Source organism: Haliaeetus albicilla, chromosome Z (assembly GCF_947461875.1).
Source record: "Haliaeetus albicilla chromosome Z, bHalAlb1.1, whole genome shotgun sequence".
Lineage (NCBI taxonomy): Eukaryota > Metazoa > Chordata > Aves > Accipitriformes > Accipitridae > Haliaeetus > Haliaeetus albicilla.
The window spans coordinates 42,694,759-42,712,052 of NC_091516.1; the positions used below are offsets into that span (position 1 = coordinate 42,694,759).

At 42.4% G+C, this 17,294-nt stretch overlaps 2 protein-coding genes across 6 annotated transcripts in view; one reads left to right on the top strand and one right to left on the bottom strand.

Annotated features, from left to right (window-relative positions):
• SLC26A1 (solute carrier family 26 member 1) overlaps positions 1–16,084 on the bottom strand; it is a 34,387-nt gene extending 18,303 nt beyond the window's left edge. For 2 of the 3 annotated variants that reach the window (XM_069776606.1, XM_069776607.1), the window contains exon 1: positions 15,509–15,615. Coding sequence is in view for 1 of the 3 variants with exons in the window: in XM_069776605.1 (XP_069632706.1) it covers positions 15,509–15,609; positions 15,971–15,978 (109 nt within the window). In the remaining 2 variants the exon portion in view is untranslated. Of the gene's footprint in view, positions 1–15,508; positions 15,616–15,970 lie in introns of those variants that run through there. The other variant, XM_069776605.1, reaches the window with a different exon arrangement.
• IDUA (alpha-L-iduronidase) overlaps positions 1–17,294 on the top strand; it is a 57,875-nt gene that overhangs the window by 27,763 nt on the left and 12,818 nt on the right. For 2 of the 3 annotated variants that reach the window (XM_069776609.1, XM_069776610.1), the window contains exons 3-14: positions 4,563–4,645; positions 5,264–5,371; positions 6,042–6,137; positions 6,707–6,909; positions 7,333–7,512; positions 9,120–9,336; positions 9,927–10,142; positions 10,758–10,879; positions 12,119–12,244; positions 12,864–12,940; positions 13,725–13,825; positions 15,985–16,277. In XM_069776609.1, the coding sequence (XP_069632710.1) occupies positions 4,563–4,645; positions 5,264–5,371; positions 6,042–6,137; positions 6,707–6,909; positions 7,333–7,512; positions 9,120–9,336; positions 9,927–10,142; positions 10,758–10,879; positions 12,119–12,244; positions 12,864–12,940; positions 13,725–13,825; positions 15,985–16,085 (1,630 nt within the window). In that variant the 3' untranslated portion in view covers positions 16,086–16,277. Of the gene's footprint in view, positions 1–4,562; positions 4,646–5,263; positions 5,372–6,041; positions 6,138–6,706; positions 6,910–7,332; positions 7,513–9,119; positions 9,337–9,926; positions 10,143–10,757; positions 10,880–12,118; positions 12,245–12,863; positions 12,941–13,724; positions 13,826–15,984; positions 16,278–17,294 lie in introns of those variants that run through there. The other variant, XM_069776613.1, reaches the window with a different exon arrangement.

Genomic DNA, 17,294 nt, shown 5'->3' on the forward strand with positions numbered 1-17,294 from the left:
TTCAGGGAAGGGAGCCTATTTACCATACCTGTAATGATCATAGGAAGCGAGAGCAAGCAGACCAAGGACATGGTAGAAGCAGCTCTGGTGTGAATGAGAACTGTATTACCAGCTTCCACGGAATTCAGAAGGGGGAAATGTTGTTTATTAATAATGCAGGAGCCTGCTGATTTCATAGTTATTCATTAAAGATCTTGTGCTTAAACCTGAAGTACCAATCTAGTAGGGTTTTTTTGGTTGCCACTGAGGAAGCCTGGAGCAGTAACTACTGAGAAGGCAGCCTCTGGAAAGGTGAAAGGTGAAGGGCTGTTTTGCCCAGACAAACTCTCTTCAATAGAATAGCTTTGTTGATGGTTACCCTACATGTTACCTTTGAGTTCCTAAATGGGCTGTGACCTACTGACGGGTCAGCCACAGGGCTTCCTATCCCAGGAAATTTTGTTCAGTACATTACAATAAAGTTTGATAAAGTTAGCTTGACATGTTATCAGAGATTCAATACTTGACTGAAGATAACCTAGAATGGAAACAGTCCCTGCCTGTGTTTTTATTGCTCTCTTCTCTGTAGATAAGATATTTGGTCCAATGTCTGTGTGTGTGCTTTCTTTCCAGGGTGTGCAACTATATTCCTGGGCAGGGTCAACCCAGGGCAGAAGAGAAGCAGCAGATGGGAAGCTGTAGTTGTAGGCTAAGGAGCAGTATCCACAGCTGTGGTGACTGGAGGAGACCTGGCTGTGGTGCAGAGCGTCGACGGCCAAAGCTAGCTTACCCCTGCCCTCCCCAAAAGATTAAGTTCATGAATGGGAGTAAGCTGAAAGTGGCATGGATAAGAAGCACAACATGATTATCTCATAACTCTTTGGCAAGCTATCCAGTAGCTGCCTATGGACCTGGAAAGAATTTCCCTCCATACTGGAAAAACCTTACTCCAGTAAAGGGCAGCAGTGGAAAGCTGTTAACATGGGCCTATAACCTTTGACTCAGCAAAGGATGGCTGACAAAGCAAGCCTTTCCAAGGAAGACAACAACAAGATTTTGTGACAGCCAGCGGCTTCCCTCTGTACTCATCACTGCTCTGCATGTTCACAGCACAGTTATTGCTCTCAAGAGTAAGCACATACAAATGAGTCTGGAACTGAGACCATGACAAAGGCTGGTAAGACACCTCACCAGCAGGCAGCAGTCTTGGAGTACAGCAGCCTCAGGCCTGGGGCTTATAAGGGCATTGGTGCCAGGATGACAGTAAATGTGCTTTAGTGTAGTTGCTTGTTATGACTGAGGATCAGGAATGCCTTATCTGGCAAGTCTCCCTGAAAAAGCCCAGCTGAGGAACATTTAAAAGCCAGGCACAGACAGGACAGTGATTGCCACTCCACTTGAGAAATACCCAACAGCAAATGATGAACAATCCCAGTCTAGCAAGCACTCAAATGAAATGACAAGGACATAGTCTTCTGCACATTCACAAATGAACTCAGTGGTGCCTAGAAACCATGACTTAAAGGCAGAGATATCAGAAGAGGTGCGGGCAAAAAAAAGGTAGAAGAATGTAAAAGTCTGTGAGCTTGCTACCAAGGACCAATCATAGGTATGTGATGCTGCACCAGCAGGTCCTAGGTCAGATATACAAAGCTGTTTTGAACAACTCTGACAGCATCAAGTGAATTTATCGTGGGTCAGGAATTTTCCTCGTCACATGCCTGTAATAGTTTTGGTCTGGTCTTCAGTGTTATAAAATTATATTTATAGCACTCCCGGTAACAGCCTGACAGTTGAGCCGATCTTCCGCATGCAGAATGTGTGTAAATAATACCAGCTTGTGAGGTTCCTGCTGTGGTCACATGCGGCAGTCAGCATGGCTTCCAGACACTATATGGCATGCAACCATGCAACCCAAATTCTAGTGATCCTGTATAGGTTATTTTAAAAAAGCACCAATTTCATATCAAAAAAGTAGTATGGGTAAGGATAAGATCAAGATCTGAGAAAGCGGCAATCCTATCAGTCAAGTAATCATTTTATTAATAGGAGCATACTGCCTAATCCATTTGCAAGCAAGAAAAGATTCTCATAAAGTGACATCAGCCAAAGGACATAAGAAGTCCCTCTGCATCTACACACATAACACAGGATCTCATGTACTGTCACGTCAGTCATGGCGAGCAATTGTATTCTGCTTTAAATGTTTTACTTGATACAGGAGGAAAAATGTAGATGTGCTGGGATGTTAAATGTACATGCATCAGCTAGAAGGCCTTATTTAGCCATATGTTTTCACACAGTACTATGTAGACCTTAGGCTGGAGTCGGGAGGACACTAGTTCCTTTGCTATTATCTAAATGGTGTTATTAAGTTTTTACAAGACAGTAGGGTTAATCATTCTTACACTCACTGACTGTAAGTGTGCATGTAAGCAAATATTTCAATAGAACACAGGGTACAACTGGAAATAGTTAATGGATCTGAGGGAGCAAAGCTACCTTTTGCAACAAAATATTTGTCTTTGAACTTTGGAATAGAACTGTCAGACTTTTTTTTTAACCTCTGTCTAAGCCAAAAAAACCCCCTAGTTCCAAATGGCCATTCTTTAGTTCAACAGTAACTTCTAAAATGCTCATACAGATACTAAAGATTCACTGCTATTTACTTCTTTCACAGCTGCACCATTTGACTCTGGCAGGAACTGCAAGCCCATCAGTGGCTGCAGACATGACAATTTTTGTCATGGTGGGAGGACATACTTTAAAAGAGAAAAGCCAGCTTCAGGTCTTTGGTAAAAGAGTGTGACCATGCTAGGGCTAAGATAGTGTGCTTGGTTAAATCACAGGTGGAGCTGGTACAGTGAATATGGCTTATGTTACATTTGTTTTGCCTGCCCTGTTTTCCTCTTCTAGATCATAGTCAGAGATGCTGATAGTGCTTTGTCCTCTTCCGGTTGCACAGTTCCCTTCTTTATTCACTAGGTAATTCTGCCAGCCCTTCTTAATTCTCTGAGAACTTTGGGATTGCTGTTACAGGTTCTTCACTGAAACCTTCCCTTGGCAAGAAAGCAGAGAGGAAGAGCCTCAGTCTAAGAGGCTCAGAAATGCATGGGAAGGCACAGAAAGGAACAAGTTGTGAATCCCAGCACAGAGACCAGCATCAATTTAAGAGATCTGCTGACTGCTCCATTCTCACTTTTTATCCTGTGTGCCCACCATGCCTTGCTAGCACTGATCAGTTACAGAAACCTTCAGTCATATCTAGGACATTGCATCTGCAGTTCCTTTGTAGAGCCTTCCATCCAAGCAGAGGCAAGGTGCCTAGGAAAGAGTAGGCAAGATCACAGAGGCAGAGCTCAGGCTGCACTGTACCAGAGAAATTGGGTGTAGTGCTCTGGCAAGGCTGGAGAAATCAGCTTGAGAGGCACTGGCAAGACCTTGATCAGCCCTCCTATATGATCAGGGCTGGATTTATCTCAAGGGTGCTTACAGAGCCTTTTGCTCAGGGCATACTGAGGTCAGAATTTGGGTGCCAGGCCAAGGCTATGACATGGGCCAAATGGCAGTAAGTCACACTAACAGAATATTGTCAACAGAAGTTCATTTTTAATTCCCATTTGACACTTCATACTGGCAAAACTTCTTCTGTCCTGTCAGATTTCAGTTAACTCAGGCCATGAATTCAGAAGTTATGGGGAATCATACACCAACTCACATATTACATTATATTTGTTTTCACTGAGTACTAGGCATGAAAAGCCTTTCAGGAATTTAAAGCATATCTTCAAATGTATCACAGATAAATTGCAAATTCTAGTTTTCATCCCCTGGGTAAAAGGAACGCCAGCGTGCCCATGCAGGTGCATGCCCAAATTTTACTGCCTCTACTCCTGCAAGATTCACTAACACAAAGGGATGTGTCAGGGGCTACTCCTAAGTCTTTGAACACATGTATTCAAAGCTGGGTAAAAGGAGTGCAGCCTGAGATCCTGGGAGTAGAGGAGAAATAGTAAGCAAATGCTAACAATGAAGTAAAAATTACAGGCATTTTGTACATAAATTCAGCATTCTTTGAAAGCTACAAATTTATTTCTCAGCTGGACCTAGACCCATAAGAAGCTCTATTAAGAAAACTGTATTAATATTGCAAATTAAGAGAACATTAAGAAAGACTGTATATGAGTTAAGTTGGAAACCAGCTGCCCTAGCAGTAGGTAATCAAATGGAAACTGAAAAAACAGCTTAGCCAAAAAAAGTCTAGGTAAATTTCACTTCAGCAAAGAGTTAGAAATCTTAATATCCTGTTAAAAACTCAAAATCCAGCAAGCAAGTTCATTATGTTGCTTCTGTTGCTGCTGCTGGAATAGGAAAAGGGCATGGATTGGACAAGAAACAGGACTTGCTTATGGTAAACACCCATTACTTTAGAGGAAGGAAGTTTGTGTACAGTTCCAAGAACCCTAGTTATATGAAAATTTTGAGAGCCAAAAGAAGGCAGACATCTGACCCATTATCTGCAACCAAGTGCCACCTTTGCTATAATATTTACATTTGTACTTTTTATTATCTGTATTCTTCAGAGTGGTGAATGGGAAACTTCACTACAATTTTACTGCCTTGGATAACCTTATGGATCGCCTGTGGGAAAATAAGCTAATTCCAGGTAAGGGCAGCTCCATACCTCCACAACTTGCTACATCTGTTTGCCCATGTTGTGCAACCATCAGGAAATTCTTAGAGAGCTTTGCCAAAGCTGCTTTTGATGAAAATTCATTATTTTCCTACTTGCCTTTACCTCATGTTTATGTAAATGTAAACAGTGTGAGCAAAATACTATTATGGCAGTTAAGACAACACAAATGGTTTTACATTGCTTTCAACAACAGTTTGAGATGTATGAATTGGGAAATGAGATCTCTTGAAGAGGAGAAAACTTTGTACCCATTAACTTGTACCTAAAAGGGCCAGAGAAGCAGATACTCAAGGTATAGCTTCCCTTGAATTTCTGCAAACATGCACTGTTTAAAGTTCCCTCTGAGCCCTGAATTTATGATGCTAAGTATTAGTTTTGATTACTGTAGTCATTGACAAGTAACAAATGTGAGCAACCTCAAATCTGAAATATTCCTGGTGAGGACATTTAGAAACAGGAAAGAAAGACCATTTAATGATGCTTCTTCATTAACAAGTTTGTTTCAGATAATGCAATAACACCTTCATTAACCAAAAGGAGATAGCATTCACAAAAAAAAAGGAGACCAATCTTTTGTGTCTTTTTTAGGATTTGAATTGATGGGAAATCCATCAGGATATTTTTTAGATTTTGAAGATAAAGAACAGGTAGTAAGATGGAGAAACTTAATTACACTTCTGGCCAGCAGATACATAGGTAAGTTCCCCTGCTGAAAAAAAAAAAAAAGAGAGAGAGAGAAAAAATGCTTACTCTGTTGTAATCCCTTCTAACTACCTCAAAAATTTCTGTGTATTGTGATCAATTTCAAGACCCTGGATTTCAGCACAGAACAGGAAAAAAACCATGCCAGAACAGACTTTGGGATAATAGCCCCTTGTTTTTGCTGATCCATGACCAACATCCTGAATGAGTAGTGTGTTCTGGGTAGCACATTTGGCCTGCCTCTGAGGACTGACTTTTAGCTTCATTATGTTGTTGTGGTTGTAAACCACTAGTTTGTACTAGGACATGATAACCTGAACACTTCCCACATGCCAGCTTCAAATACCTCTAATGAAACAGAAGCCTCAACCTTAATTAAGACTAGGTGAGTGCCCTAGAAACAAGGCTGTAATTCACGTCACCTCCCTCTCACGTTTCATCTTTTTCAAATGTTGCCGCATTTCATTGAAAATGAGAGATCATTCTGAAACTACCAAAACCACATTTCCCTCATTATTAAAAATAGGTAATATTTATAACCTGTTGTAGCTCTGGGTGCTGAACCTCACCTGCAGCCCTGATTGATAGGATTGCCTGGATCAGTGACTAATTGATAGGATTGTCTGAATATGCAGTTCACTGATAAATGAGGCCTCTTCTACAGATAGGTACGGATTGGAGCATGTTGCTAAATGGAATTTTGAAACATGGAATGAACCAGACCACCATGACTTTGACAATGTGTCTATGACAGTGAACGGTAAGCATGTTTTGGAGCACTTACTAGCGTAGTAAAGTGAAACAGGTGCGGGGGGTGGGTTGAGGGGTGACAATGAGAAAGGAGAGATATTGGCAAAGAAATAAGGTAGATAGGAGAGGTAAGGAATGTGGAAGGTATACCTAGTCTGTTTTGCTAAGGTCACGTTACTCACTACACTTTGTTCCCTGCTTGGACATCAGTGTAAATACAGGGATAGTAGAACAGGGAAAACAGAACAGGATTTACACTAAGATGCAGTTCATTATTTGGATATAAATTAAGGTTACTGGGGTTAAGGTGGTAAAGGTGGAGTAAAAGGAAAACTGTTCATTGACATATGCATGCCTTGGGAACTTGTCCTCACAAGACCTTTTGTGAATGCAGCTCAGGTTTTGACATCTTGTGTTGACAGTGCACAGGAAAGAGTAGGCCCAGTTTGTGAGGTCTTGCCAATAAAGGCAATAATAAAGTTATAATAATAAATTTATAAATAAAGTCTCCCTGAAGTTTTATATCAAGATTCTGTTTTGAGTTATCATCTTTGATATATGCATCTGCTTGCACTTCAGGGTTTCTCAACTATTATGATGCTTGCTCAGAAGGATTAAGAGCAGCCAGTCCTCTACTAAAATTTGGAGGGCCTGGGGATTCCTTCCACGCCTTACCCAAGTCACCCATGTGCTGGAGTCTTCTGTGTCATTGCTACAATGGAACCAACTTCTTCACAGGGGAGACTGGTGTAAGGCTGGACTACATCGCTCTCCATAAGAAGGTCAGTCCAAGATTTCAGTTTAACGCTATTTTTTTAATCAGTTCAATCCATGTTACATTTTATTCTCATTTATGAAGTTGATTTCCAGATGAGTGTCCGCCTATAGCAGGAAGAATGGCTACCTGTTCTAATGAAACTTTGAAGATGTTCAGCTGCAAGACCTCACCTCAAAGCAAATTTGCCTTTGCCTAATTCCCAGGGGGAAACAACTCCTCCACCTCTTTTCCATTTTATATTCTAGGAGAAGCTCATGCAAACAGCATTTGCTGTAATGGATTAGGTAAAAATAATAATACTGTCTGGCCCACAGCTCCTCAGGGACTCCAGGAACGTGTTTTCAGAATATGTTTGTCTGTATGTTATGTCTGTGTGTTTACTACTGTTTGCTCACTTTCACTAAGCAGATATGAAATATTGTTGCAGGGAGGTGGGAGTTCTCTCTACATCTTGCAACAGGAAGTAGAAGCAGTTGAACAAATTCAGAAGCTGTTTCCAAATTTTGCTTCTGTTGCCATATACAACGATGAAGCAGATCCAATGGTTGGATGGTCCATTCCACAACTGTGGCGAGCTGATGTGACCTATGCAGCTATGGTTTTAAAGGTAACTCAGTTCATTGACAGACTTGTCACAGCAGGGTCTCCTGATGCGTTAACACCGTTGCAAAAGTAGACTTAAAGTAAATTCTTAAGCAGCTACTCAGAACAATAGATCCAACAAAAGGAGAGCTCCCTGTGGATACAGCTGGAGTTTCCCTGAATAGTCTGTTTTCTGTAGCTTTATTTAGTTTGTATTAATTTTCTTCGTCTTCCCTTTAATAAAAAACAACTGAGAACTAGCCTTCCATGTGTTGGAGAATGTGTCAGATACTGAATACAGTCCCCCAGTTAGATCCACCTGATAAGACTATACGCACACATCCTCTCTTCATGTAATACTACTACTATTATCTCACTGCTGCTAGCTATCACCTCACTTATGTGAGACATTATTTCCCAACTCCTTCATAAGTTTATCTCATCAAGAGACACCAGCTTAAGAAGTACCTTAAGCTCTCAGCATAAGCCCATTCTTTGGTTTTGGATAATGACTGTAAACATGGTCTTATTAGTTACTGCTAGTAATTACTGCTGTTGATCAGAAAAGCAGAAGGAGAAGACAATGCTCAGCATTCCTGCCCCTGCAGGAGTTGTAGCCTGGCCCCAGAGCAAGCTCAGCTCTTGCTGCTGCATAACAATAATTCCCACTGCAGGCCTGTTGCTTTGTGAGCTGCTACCTTATACAGCATCCAGAGTCCAAGCACTCATGTGCAAAGTAGTAATTCCCAAACCTGGGGGCATGTATATCACCCAGAAACAAGATACATCTTATCAGCTGCTCCTGTGGAGACAAAGGCTCCCAGCTCCTTTAGGCTGCGGACAGAAGCAGTCTTCTCCAAAGCAACAAGTCACTGACTGCATTGCAGGGAGTTTGTGAGAACAAACAACAGTGTTTATAATGACATGGTGATATGAAGGGAGAAAAAAAAGACACATCCAATGGAAAATTAATACTTGGGTGGATAGGAGCTGGAGCCCTGTGTTCCTTCAGGGATGGAATTATGAGACCTGTTTAGTTGTCAGCCTTCTGAAGTTCTGTTTGATTCTGATATTTAGGCACAATCTGGTAAGCAGAGCTTGGGAGCTCCGACATTTTGTGGGAAAGCAGCACAGCTGGTGAAATACTGGGAAAACTAATTCCATGTTAGCACCAAGTGATGAAATGAGTCATTGTGGAAGAGAATCCAGGACCAGCTCCCAGACACTTGTGTAATGGGTACAAAGTAACTCCAGAATTGGAGAATCATTTAGATTTAATTCAGATGATAAATCCAGATTTCTAATTTAATATTCAAGACAGAGGAGCATCATTTGTAGTGCAGTATCTAAGGAAATATATTCATAATTTATGCAGAGTACTAGTAGTAGTTATTTCAGAGACTTTTTACTGGCAAAACTATGTGGGTACTTCAAATTTTCCAGTGGTTAATGTATCACCTAAAGATTAGTTTTTCCAAGAGTTGTGAGGAACAGTTTAGTTTTTCAAACTTTTCTAAATGGCAGAGTGACACCTCTTTTCAATGTTGTGTAAAGTTTTAAAGAAAATGCAGCCATTGTGTATTTGTTGGATTTTCTCCAGTGTGAAGTTCCATCTTCTCTATGACTTTGCAGGTAATCATCCAGCATCAAAACCTGCTCATTGCCAAGGCCAACAACACCATCAACTACACACTGCTAAGTAATGACAATGCCTTCTTGAGCTACTACCCCCATTACTTCACACAGCGGACTCTGACAGCACGTTTTCAGATGAACAATACAAAGCCACCTCATGTCCAGATGGTGCGGAAACCAGTGCTGACTGTCATGGGCTTGCTGGCACTGCTAGGTATAGTACCCACTGATTAAAGAGCACATCAATAACCTTTTCTACCTAGGAGCTTCCTGCCCCGGAGAGATTATTCCAGCCATCTCACCATTGATAAAAGCAGGTTTCTCCTACCCTCTGTTTATCAGCTGCGTTAAATTGAAACTTCATTTCCTCTGAGAAATTAATAGCTCAGTTCCTGACAGTCTGTTATCCATTTGATTTAATTTACTGCTTTGTTTATACCCTCTGTATGCCAGCCACTCCCTTTTTGTTGACTGGTACTTCCCTCCCTCTTGTGCCATCACATGAGGCTGTAAATGTCTTTAAGAAATCACCACAGCTGGAAGACCCATGCAGCATAATAAAGGAAGATTCTAATTCACTGTTACATGCTTAGATCTTGCTAGCTGAACTTCTAAGCAGAAGAACTGCTGTAGTAAGTGCATGCTCTGCTGTTGTAAAATAAGCCTGACTGAATGCTATGCCTGGTAAAATAAGCTAGAATATAGGTCAACCTATAGATCCCCATGTTTTGACCCTTCCTGTATCAGAAGCTGGTACAGGACTGACTAGCAGTGATGCTTACAGAGTTGTCACATTTTTTAAAGGAGAAAAGCAGATTTTTGCAGAAGTGAACAGCAGTGAAGGTGAAAGCACTCAAAACAGCACAATTGGTGTCCTGGCATCTGTGCACACCCCAAGTAAGATGCAACCCTCAGACAGCTGGCAAGCTACTCTACTGATGTATTCAAGTGAGGATAACAGGACTTCATCCAACATCAGCACCGTCACAGTGAACGCCACCCACTTCCCCAAACTTAGAGGTAAACAAACATCATGTAGGCAGCTCACATAATTGATCTTTAGGATAGAACATCTACGGAAACACTTCTGCTAAGTTGCCTTTCATTGCAAGAGTGAGTTTCATTTGCTAACTTTCTCATCTTTTGGGCACACCCAGATTTTCTGAGATATGATGATGCTCTTCTAGGAAAGGGTTCTTGCCTAATGTCTGCACTTTGACCCTGCCTTTAATGGCAGCTGCAAGTGCTACCTTTTTGGAAAGCTATTGATCTCAGTGTTCTTGGCTGGATATTACCAGGCAACAATTCCCTTACTGGGATGACTCCAAGACAGCCAGCATGACCACATCATTACACAGTTGATGCAGTTGTCCAATAAATGCATGCAGCACCTGTGCAATAAATAAGAGGGTTTCAATTCAGGTTATGGAAGTAATAGCTTGAAATTTAAACTTGGCAAATAAAATTGTAGAGCCTTGTAAGAGTGCTAGCCTCATGACTTTCCAGTGGAAGCAGGCGCCGAAGTGCTGAAATCACTTTTGAGAAGGTAGACTTAAACAGCTTCTGCTAAACTTATTCTTGTTCATCTTTAAATCCAAGTAAAGAGTTTACTCTCTTTCATTTGTGTTCCTAAAGAGCTGGTGTATGTGACATATTACCTGGATAACAACCAAACCAATCCCTACCTGAAGTGGAAAAAGCTAGGAAGCCCTGACTTTCCTTCCCCAGAACAGTTCCAGCAAATAAGGGATGCTGAGGTATGACCATGTGTTTGCTTGAAGTGTTGTATGGCTAGAGTGCTTGTGAATTGGTTAACTACAGCTAAAGAGACAAGAAATCAGCTCAGGTAGTCAAAATTTCCTTAGCCCACCGTCATGCACATCCTGTATGCATGTGAAAATGCACTTGAAGTCATGCAGAGAAATGTAGCTGATACACAACTGATACCTTCGCATTTATGTTATACAAGAGACTAAATGTAGATGACCAGCTTCTTTGCTGCTAGCCTACCCTTAACTAAAGAGGCAGAGTTGCTCCAGAGTAGGTTCCACTTTCTCTCTGAAACTTCAGTGAGCTTGGAGACCCTTTCTGTTCCGTCTCCCCAAATAAGACACATTGCCCTCTATGTTACAGAAGGGCCAAATTGCTGTGTTAGAGAGTTGAAATGAATCCCTTTCAATAACAGAAAACAAACAGCTCCCTGAGGTGGAAACTACCTGGTGCAAGTTCAGAAGATGCTTGACATCTCTCAGGGGCTCACAGGGAGGCCTGCAGTTTCCCCTCATCCTCACCAGTTCTGAATGCACCCCAGAGTGGACTGAGGAGTACGTCTCCTCTCCCCACTTTAGCTCCCTCTCCCATAGCTTCCCTATGCATTCAGACCCACGGGTTAAAATAAAGGAGGCCACCTTTGTCCCCTTCAGGGCCCATAGATGGTGATTGCCTTCTGACTTTGGTGTACAGTACTATGTGTTCCTTTCCCAGTCACCATAACCCACTATTGCTAAGGCCGCTGGGATACTACAGGAGTCATCAGATCTTCAAAGGGCAGCAGCAGGGTTTTAGATAGTTTTGGCCATCTGGTGAAACCTCATCCTCACAGACTAGCTGAGTGGCTGTTGTAGCTAGCAATAGCTTTCACTGCACGCTGCGAATCCATAGCTAAGAGACAGGGGTGTGGTTTGTAAAGACCACTAGCCTGAAAGGCACCCACTGGAGGTTACTAAAAGTGACAGATTGTGCCTAAAGGGCGTTTGTGATCAACCCAGTTTGTGAGATGGACAAACCCTCCATTTCATGAGGAGCTGGAAAACAGGCAAGATAGAAGTCTCTCAGCTTGAAGAACTTTGATGGCTGTAAGCCACTTATCAGCACCAGCTCTACTGGAATTTTACAGTCCCAAAGTAAATACACAGTCAATTTACACTGATGTAACAGTTGGCCTTCAGGTGCTGTAATGCAAGATTATTCACAGCACTTCTCTTTTGGCTCCACAGGACCCGGTGGCAACAGGCCCATTCCCGTTTCCTGAAGGTGGCATCCTGACACTGAAGCAAGACTTTCCTGTGCCCTCAGTCTTTCTGATCCACATCTGTGCAAGACCCAGATCTGTTCCTGATCAAGTATGTGTTGTATTCTACTGTCACATTTCACCAGAGTAGAAACTGCTTCTTGCTTTAAGTCTCACTAAGAAGAGCTGGACTATCATTTGGGCCTATTATTTGTTAAAAGACTCAGTAAATAAACAATTCTTCTATCCTTTGATGAGAACACTGTCCAAGGCATAATTCAAGATAAAGCATTCCACAGCAGGTGATAGGAGCCATCACTGACATAAATGCAAGTTTATCCATAGTGGGAAAATAATAATGTAGTACTGGAAAGTGCAGTATCTTTTTTAAAATCGCATCATGTGGTACCAGGCTTGATAGCAGGTCTCCAGTTAATAATTGATAGCTAAAAATAAAATGGAATCATGGCTGTCATAGATTAGACATCGGTATCTGCTCATTCAGTCCCACTCATGTTCATAGTGGTGCCCAGAACCTCTGAAGGTACTGTGCAAGATTGACAGGTTGGAGACATAGGCTGCAAAGCCACAGAGCCAGGAATTTAGGCTTCTTCTCCAGTCTCAATGGAAAAAATCAAAGCAAATAATTAGTAAGGAAGGATGAACACAGAAATCTGACCTGGCTGATTGGTTTGTACAGTTTTCTTACATGGGCTTGTGTCTTTGGACAGGTGACCAGTGTTCGTTTGATCCCTCTCACAAAGGGGCAGGTCATTGTGTTGTGGGACGATGGCTGTGTAAATTCAAAGTAAGTAGCTTTTAAAATAAAATTGATATCAAGTTACCATAACATTACTCTCTAAGCTGCCACCAGTCCTAGAAAGTGAAACGAGTTCACAAATTAATGACTACTTGCTCCTTTAGAGATTTTACAGTGCATTTGTCTGACAAAATGAACTGTAGGACCTACATGCAGTAACTATGAAGAGCAACGCTGACTAATTTGTGGTCTGAGCAAGGGAATCTGCCTGTTGCTCACCACCATCCAATAGCTTTTTGAGGGACTTGCCTTCAGCATAGCAGACAGGAAGTTCCGTGATAAAAGTTGTATTAGCAGCAAGTGCCTAAGTGGGATCTTGCACATACCTGTAAGGGGTGTGAGCTGGAAGAGAAAACCTCCAGTTCCTTGCTCCAGTAAGCTGTACTAGACTGGAAACCCTTTGTACCTGAACTGTCAAAGGTGACCCAGTGTACATCCAGACTCCCTCAGGAAGCACTGACTTAGCTTCTTTTCAGGCCAGTCTTAATAGAGGCTTCAGCCTTGAAAACCCTGGTTTGGGAGTAAAAGATGCTTAACAGCTTGTGATGCTGCAAATACCCAATATAGCAAGTCAGTCTGGGTGTTCTTCTGTGGGCTGTTGGAGCTGTGGTTCTTCCTAATACTGACAATGCATGCTATCCCACATTTGGTAGGAATGAATCAACCGAATATTTCCTGGTTTTGGCCTTCTTGAAATGGCCCTGAGATTAGGATTTGATTGCTCACTGCATTATCAGTTGTATTTACTGAGCTATCTGGTTTTCTTTTCTAGATGTATAAAGACATTTGAAGTGGAGTTCTCACCAGATGGAAAAGCATACCAGCGGATTAATGTCAAAGACACAATATTCACTCTCTGGGTCTACAGTCCAGGTATGGCAAGAATATGCATATTATGTAATTTGTCATGTTAGTAGTGCCACTCATGAGTATGTGAAACATCATTTAATAACTACTGAAGGTACATAGCTTGCTAGTGACATACACTGCCATCACAAATAAGAGCAAGTCCCTTCCTTTAGGACCATGTTCTCAGTGAAAACCTTGTTCTCAAGGACAAGCACTAATGGACAGATAGTCATGAGGACATTCTTAGTATTGCCATGAGTAAATACCTTGCCACAGAAACCAAAATCACCCAGCTGCGGGCCTGGCAAGCTCCCTGAGAGGCAAAGCAGCACTTTTGTCTCTACTTGTAGCTGATGTAGAAGCATGCAAAAATGAGAACAAAAAAAATTATTCCATGTGACCAGAGCTTGATGTTGTGCTCTTGGTAGTGGGCTCACAGCAAGGGAAGTCTAAGGTTTGGGCTTAGTCCCACAGGTGTTGGCCATGCCTCTGCCTAAATTTGTACAATGCTTTTGGGGTAGGGAAGTAGGAGCAAACTGCCTTGGTAACACTTGTTTTGTACCACTGAGTCTTGAGGTACTACACTGCCTAAGGATATGGCATCAACACGCAAATAAGTGGGAGGTCATGTCCACCTTCCATGGAGGGGTTGGTTGGCTTGCATTTAGCATGTTCTGAGCTGCTCCAGGGGAAGGTTGCAATTCTGCTCTCACTGTGGTCACCTGTCCCTGTCATACCCTTTTATGGCTTGGCAATCTTAAGCTACTGAGGTGCTCCCTTGTAAGAACAGAAGAGGTCCTCCTGTAGGACAGTTTGTCCTGGCTATCTGAACACCTAGCCAAGGACAGAGCCCTCTTTTTGCTGTTTCCTAGAGCTTTCTCTTTAGCCCTGACTGGCTGCCTAAGTCTTACATGTTTCACATTAGAGGGCATCGAGTTTCGTCTTTGTCAACAGGCAAAGCTTCTCCCAGAGCCTGTGGCCATTTCTTCTCAAGTACAGCCTAGAGACAATAGAAACATACCCAGATGAAAAACACTGAAAGAAAGTAGTGATGTTTTGGGGAGGAGAGGGGGTTGTTTCTTGGGGGGCTTTTTTAACCAAATCTGGTCTAATCCTCAATGTGACTGTCCAACAAGTATTACTAATAAGCACTGATCAGAGCTGTGTGAAACACAGACAGACCTTGCCTCAAACTGATGCTAATAAAGAGCCATTCAGAGAGGTTTTCATCAGAAACACAAGCTCGTCTTAGCCTGGGAAAGGCTTAGCATCAGCAGTAGGTGCATGATAAAGTTCAGAGCTATTATTGCAATGTGAAGGCTACACAGGTAAGCAAAGACTGTAAATCATGGCTAAGGCAAATCTCTGAAATTAGGATTCATTATCATCTAGTGCTGCACATCTGGGGAACCTACCAGATTTAATTGTTTGTTTCAAAAACAAAAAAGAAAAGACTGCTTGAAAAAATCTCACATCTCAGCAGCCTTTATTGCTAGGTACTTCCTTCTCATTTATTATTTCTAGCATTCTTACTCTTTAGAAAAGAAAATTAAATACTAAAGCACACATAAAAATCAAGTAAATAAATGAGAAAAAAAAAACATTTATATTGCTTGTGAGGTTAAAGACTCTGCTAGTGAAGGCTGTGTTCTTTGAACCGGATCAAGGATGAAAACCAACAGAGCCACAGAACATCAACTCACATACCTTTGGAGCAAGTGGTGCTGCTTCCTGAGTTGAGCAGAGGGTTTTCAGTCAGCCTGCATGTTTCTTGTTCTGCTTCTTTGTTGATCCTGTCCCCACATAACCTGTTCCAAAGGCATAATTCAGGCAGAAAAGTAAGTCAGAAAAAAGGAAATTTCTAGTTGTGGGCTGCAGCAGATGTTGTAGCCTTCTTCCAAAGGGGCTGCTGGGACAGCAGTCCTGTAGCTGTACTTGCAAATCCTAATGAGGAGAGAGGAGGTTCTTGGTCCAACAAAGAAAAAGAGCCAGTACTTGGCCATGAGTTTATAATCATTTTTAGTTAGACAGGTACAGACACACTTACATAGAGTGCAGAACTGATTTCACCACTTCCCCAGCCCATTCCACAAACCTACATTTTATAGGAGTTGTGCCTGTTCCACATCCTCCAAGCACCACAGGCCTTTCACAGTGACCATTTCTAACCTTTTCATTTGCAGGAAGCTCAGTCTCTGGCTTTTACAGAGTGCGTGCCATTGACTACTGGGGGAAGGCAGGCCTGTCCTCTCTTCCTGTGGAGTATGTTGAAGCTTTCAAGTGACTCTGAAGAGTGGTGCCTGGCTTGGTAACAGAGTGGTGTATCCTCCCTGCAAATGACAACTCCCCAGAAAAATAAACTCCTCCCAAGCTGAGGAGGGAGTACTGAAAGGAGCTGATGAAGCAAGTTAAGAATGCAAGTTAGAAGCAACTGCCCCTATTAACTCTTCAGAGCTCAAAAGACAGCGTTATCAAACAGCCACAACTGACAACTCAAGTAGTACAATTCTAAGAGGCTGCTGTAGGACTGGGATTCAGCTTGGTAACTAGGAATTATGGGCATAAGTGTTTATTATTCCCTATTTTACACTGAGCTAATGGCCAGGACAATCAAAGATTTATAGAGGTCACAAACGGCAGCAAGAACTCGCTTCACTGTATGAGTGAGGATGGCAGCAAAGGCAGAAGGAGGACCTATCTGAGAGTGAACTGCCGGCCTCAGCTGCCAGGCTGTCTTGACATAATGGTTTGATGGAAAAGCACACAGCAACCAGAGGTGTCCAGAGTATGAAGTGGAGGATCCCTGCTTCCCTGCTGGTTAGTCACACATGCTCCAGTGGGTTATTTCAGAGCACTTGCCATGTCTTCAGATGTATGAGGCTCTTCACCCTCTCACAGAGGGGTTTCCACCCAGCGCTCTCTGCATTTGTGGCTGTTATTTGGATGCCATAGCTATTCCCCTCAGACAGGCAGGGGAAGGGGTAGCAGCTCGTCCTCAAAGGGGAAGAAGGCACAGGAAGCTCTAGCCTCCAGACTTCCTGCGTTTTCTGCTTTCTGCTTTTGCCCAAGTCACCTGTTTGCACTGGGGCTGTCGGCCACTGCCTCTTTGTGGTGGAGGCTGTAATCCTGAAAGCCTCTCTCTTTCTCCATTGCTGTCACCTAGCCTGCCCTTCTACAGTCCTTACAGCTAATGTCGCATCCCCAGAATTTGATATTTCCAGGCTTGAATTTATTTGCAACAAAGTGTAGAAGTTTTGGGCTGCTCTTGTCTTTTTTATAATTTAATGTCTACAGAAAAATGCTATTTAATACTTGAGTTTTCTGTAACCATCTGTCACTGGCTCTGTCTGAGAGGGCTTCCAAAACTGCATGTTTAACTCTACCATCCCCATCAGACTGTAAGTGACCTGAGGCTTGGCTTTGGGTGGCCAGGAGAAAGCTGAAATGCTAGTTACAGCCTTCTGTGTTTTTGTATTACAGGAGGACACACTCA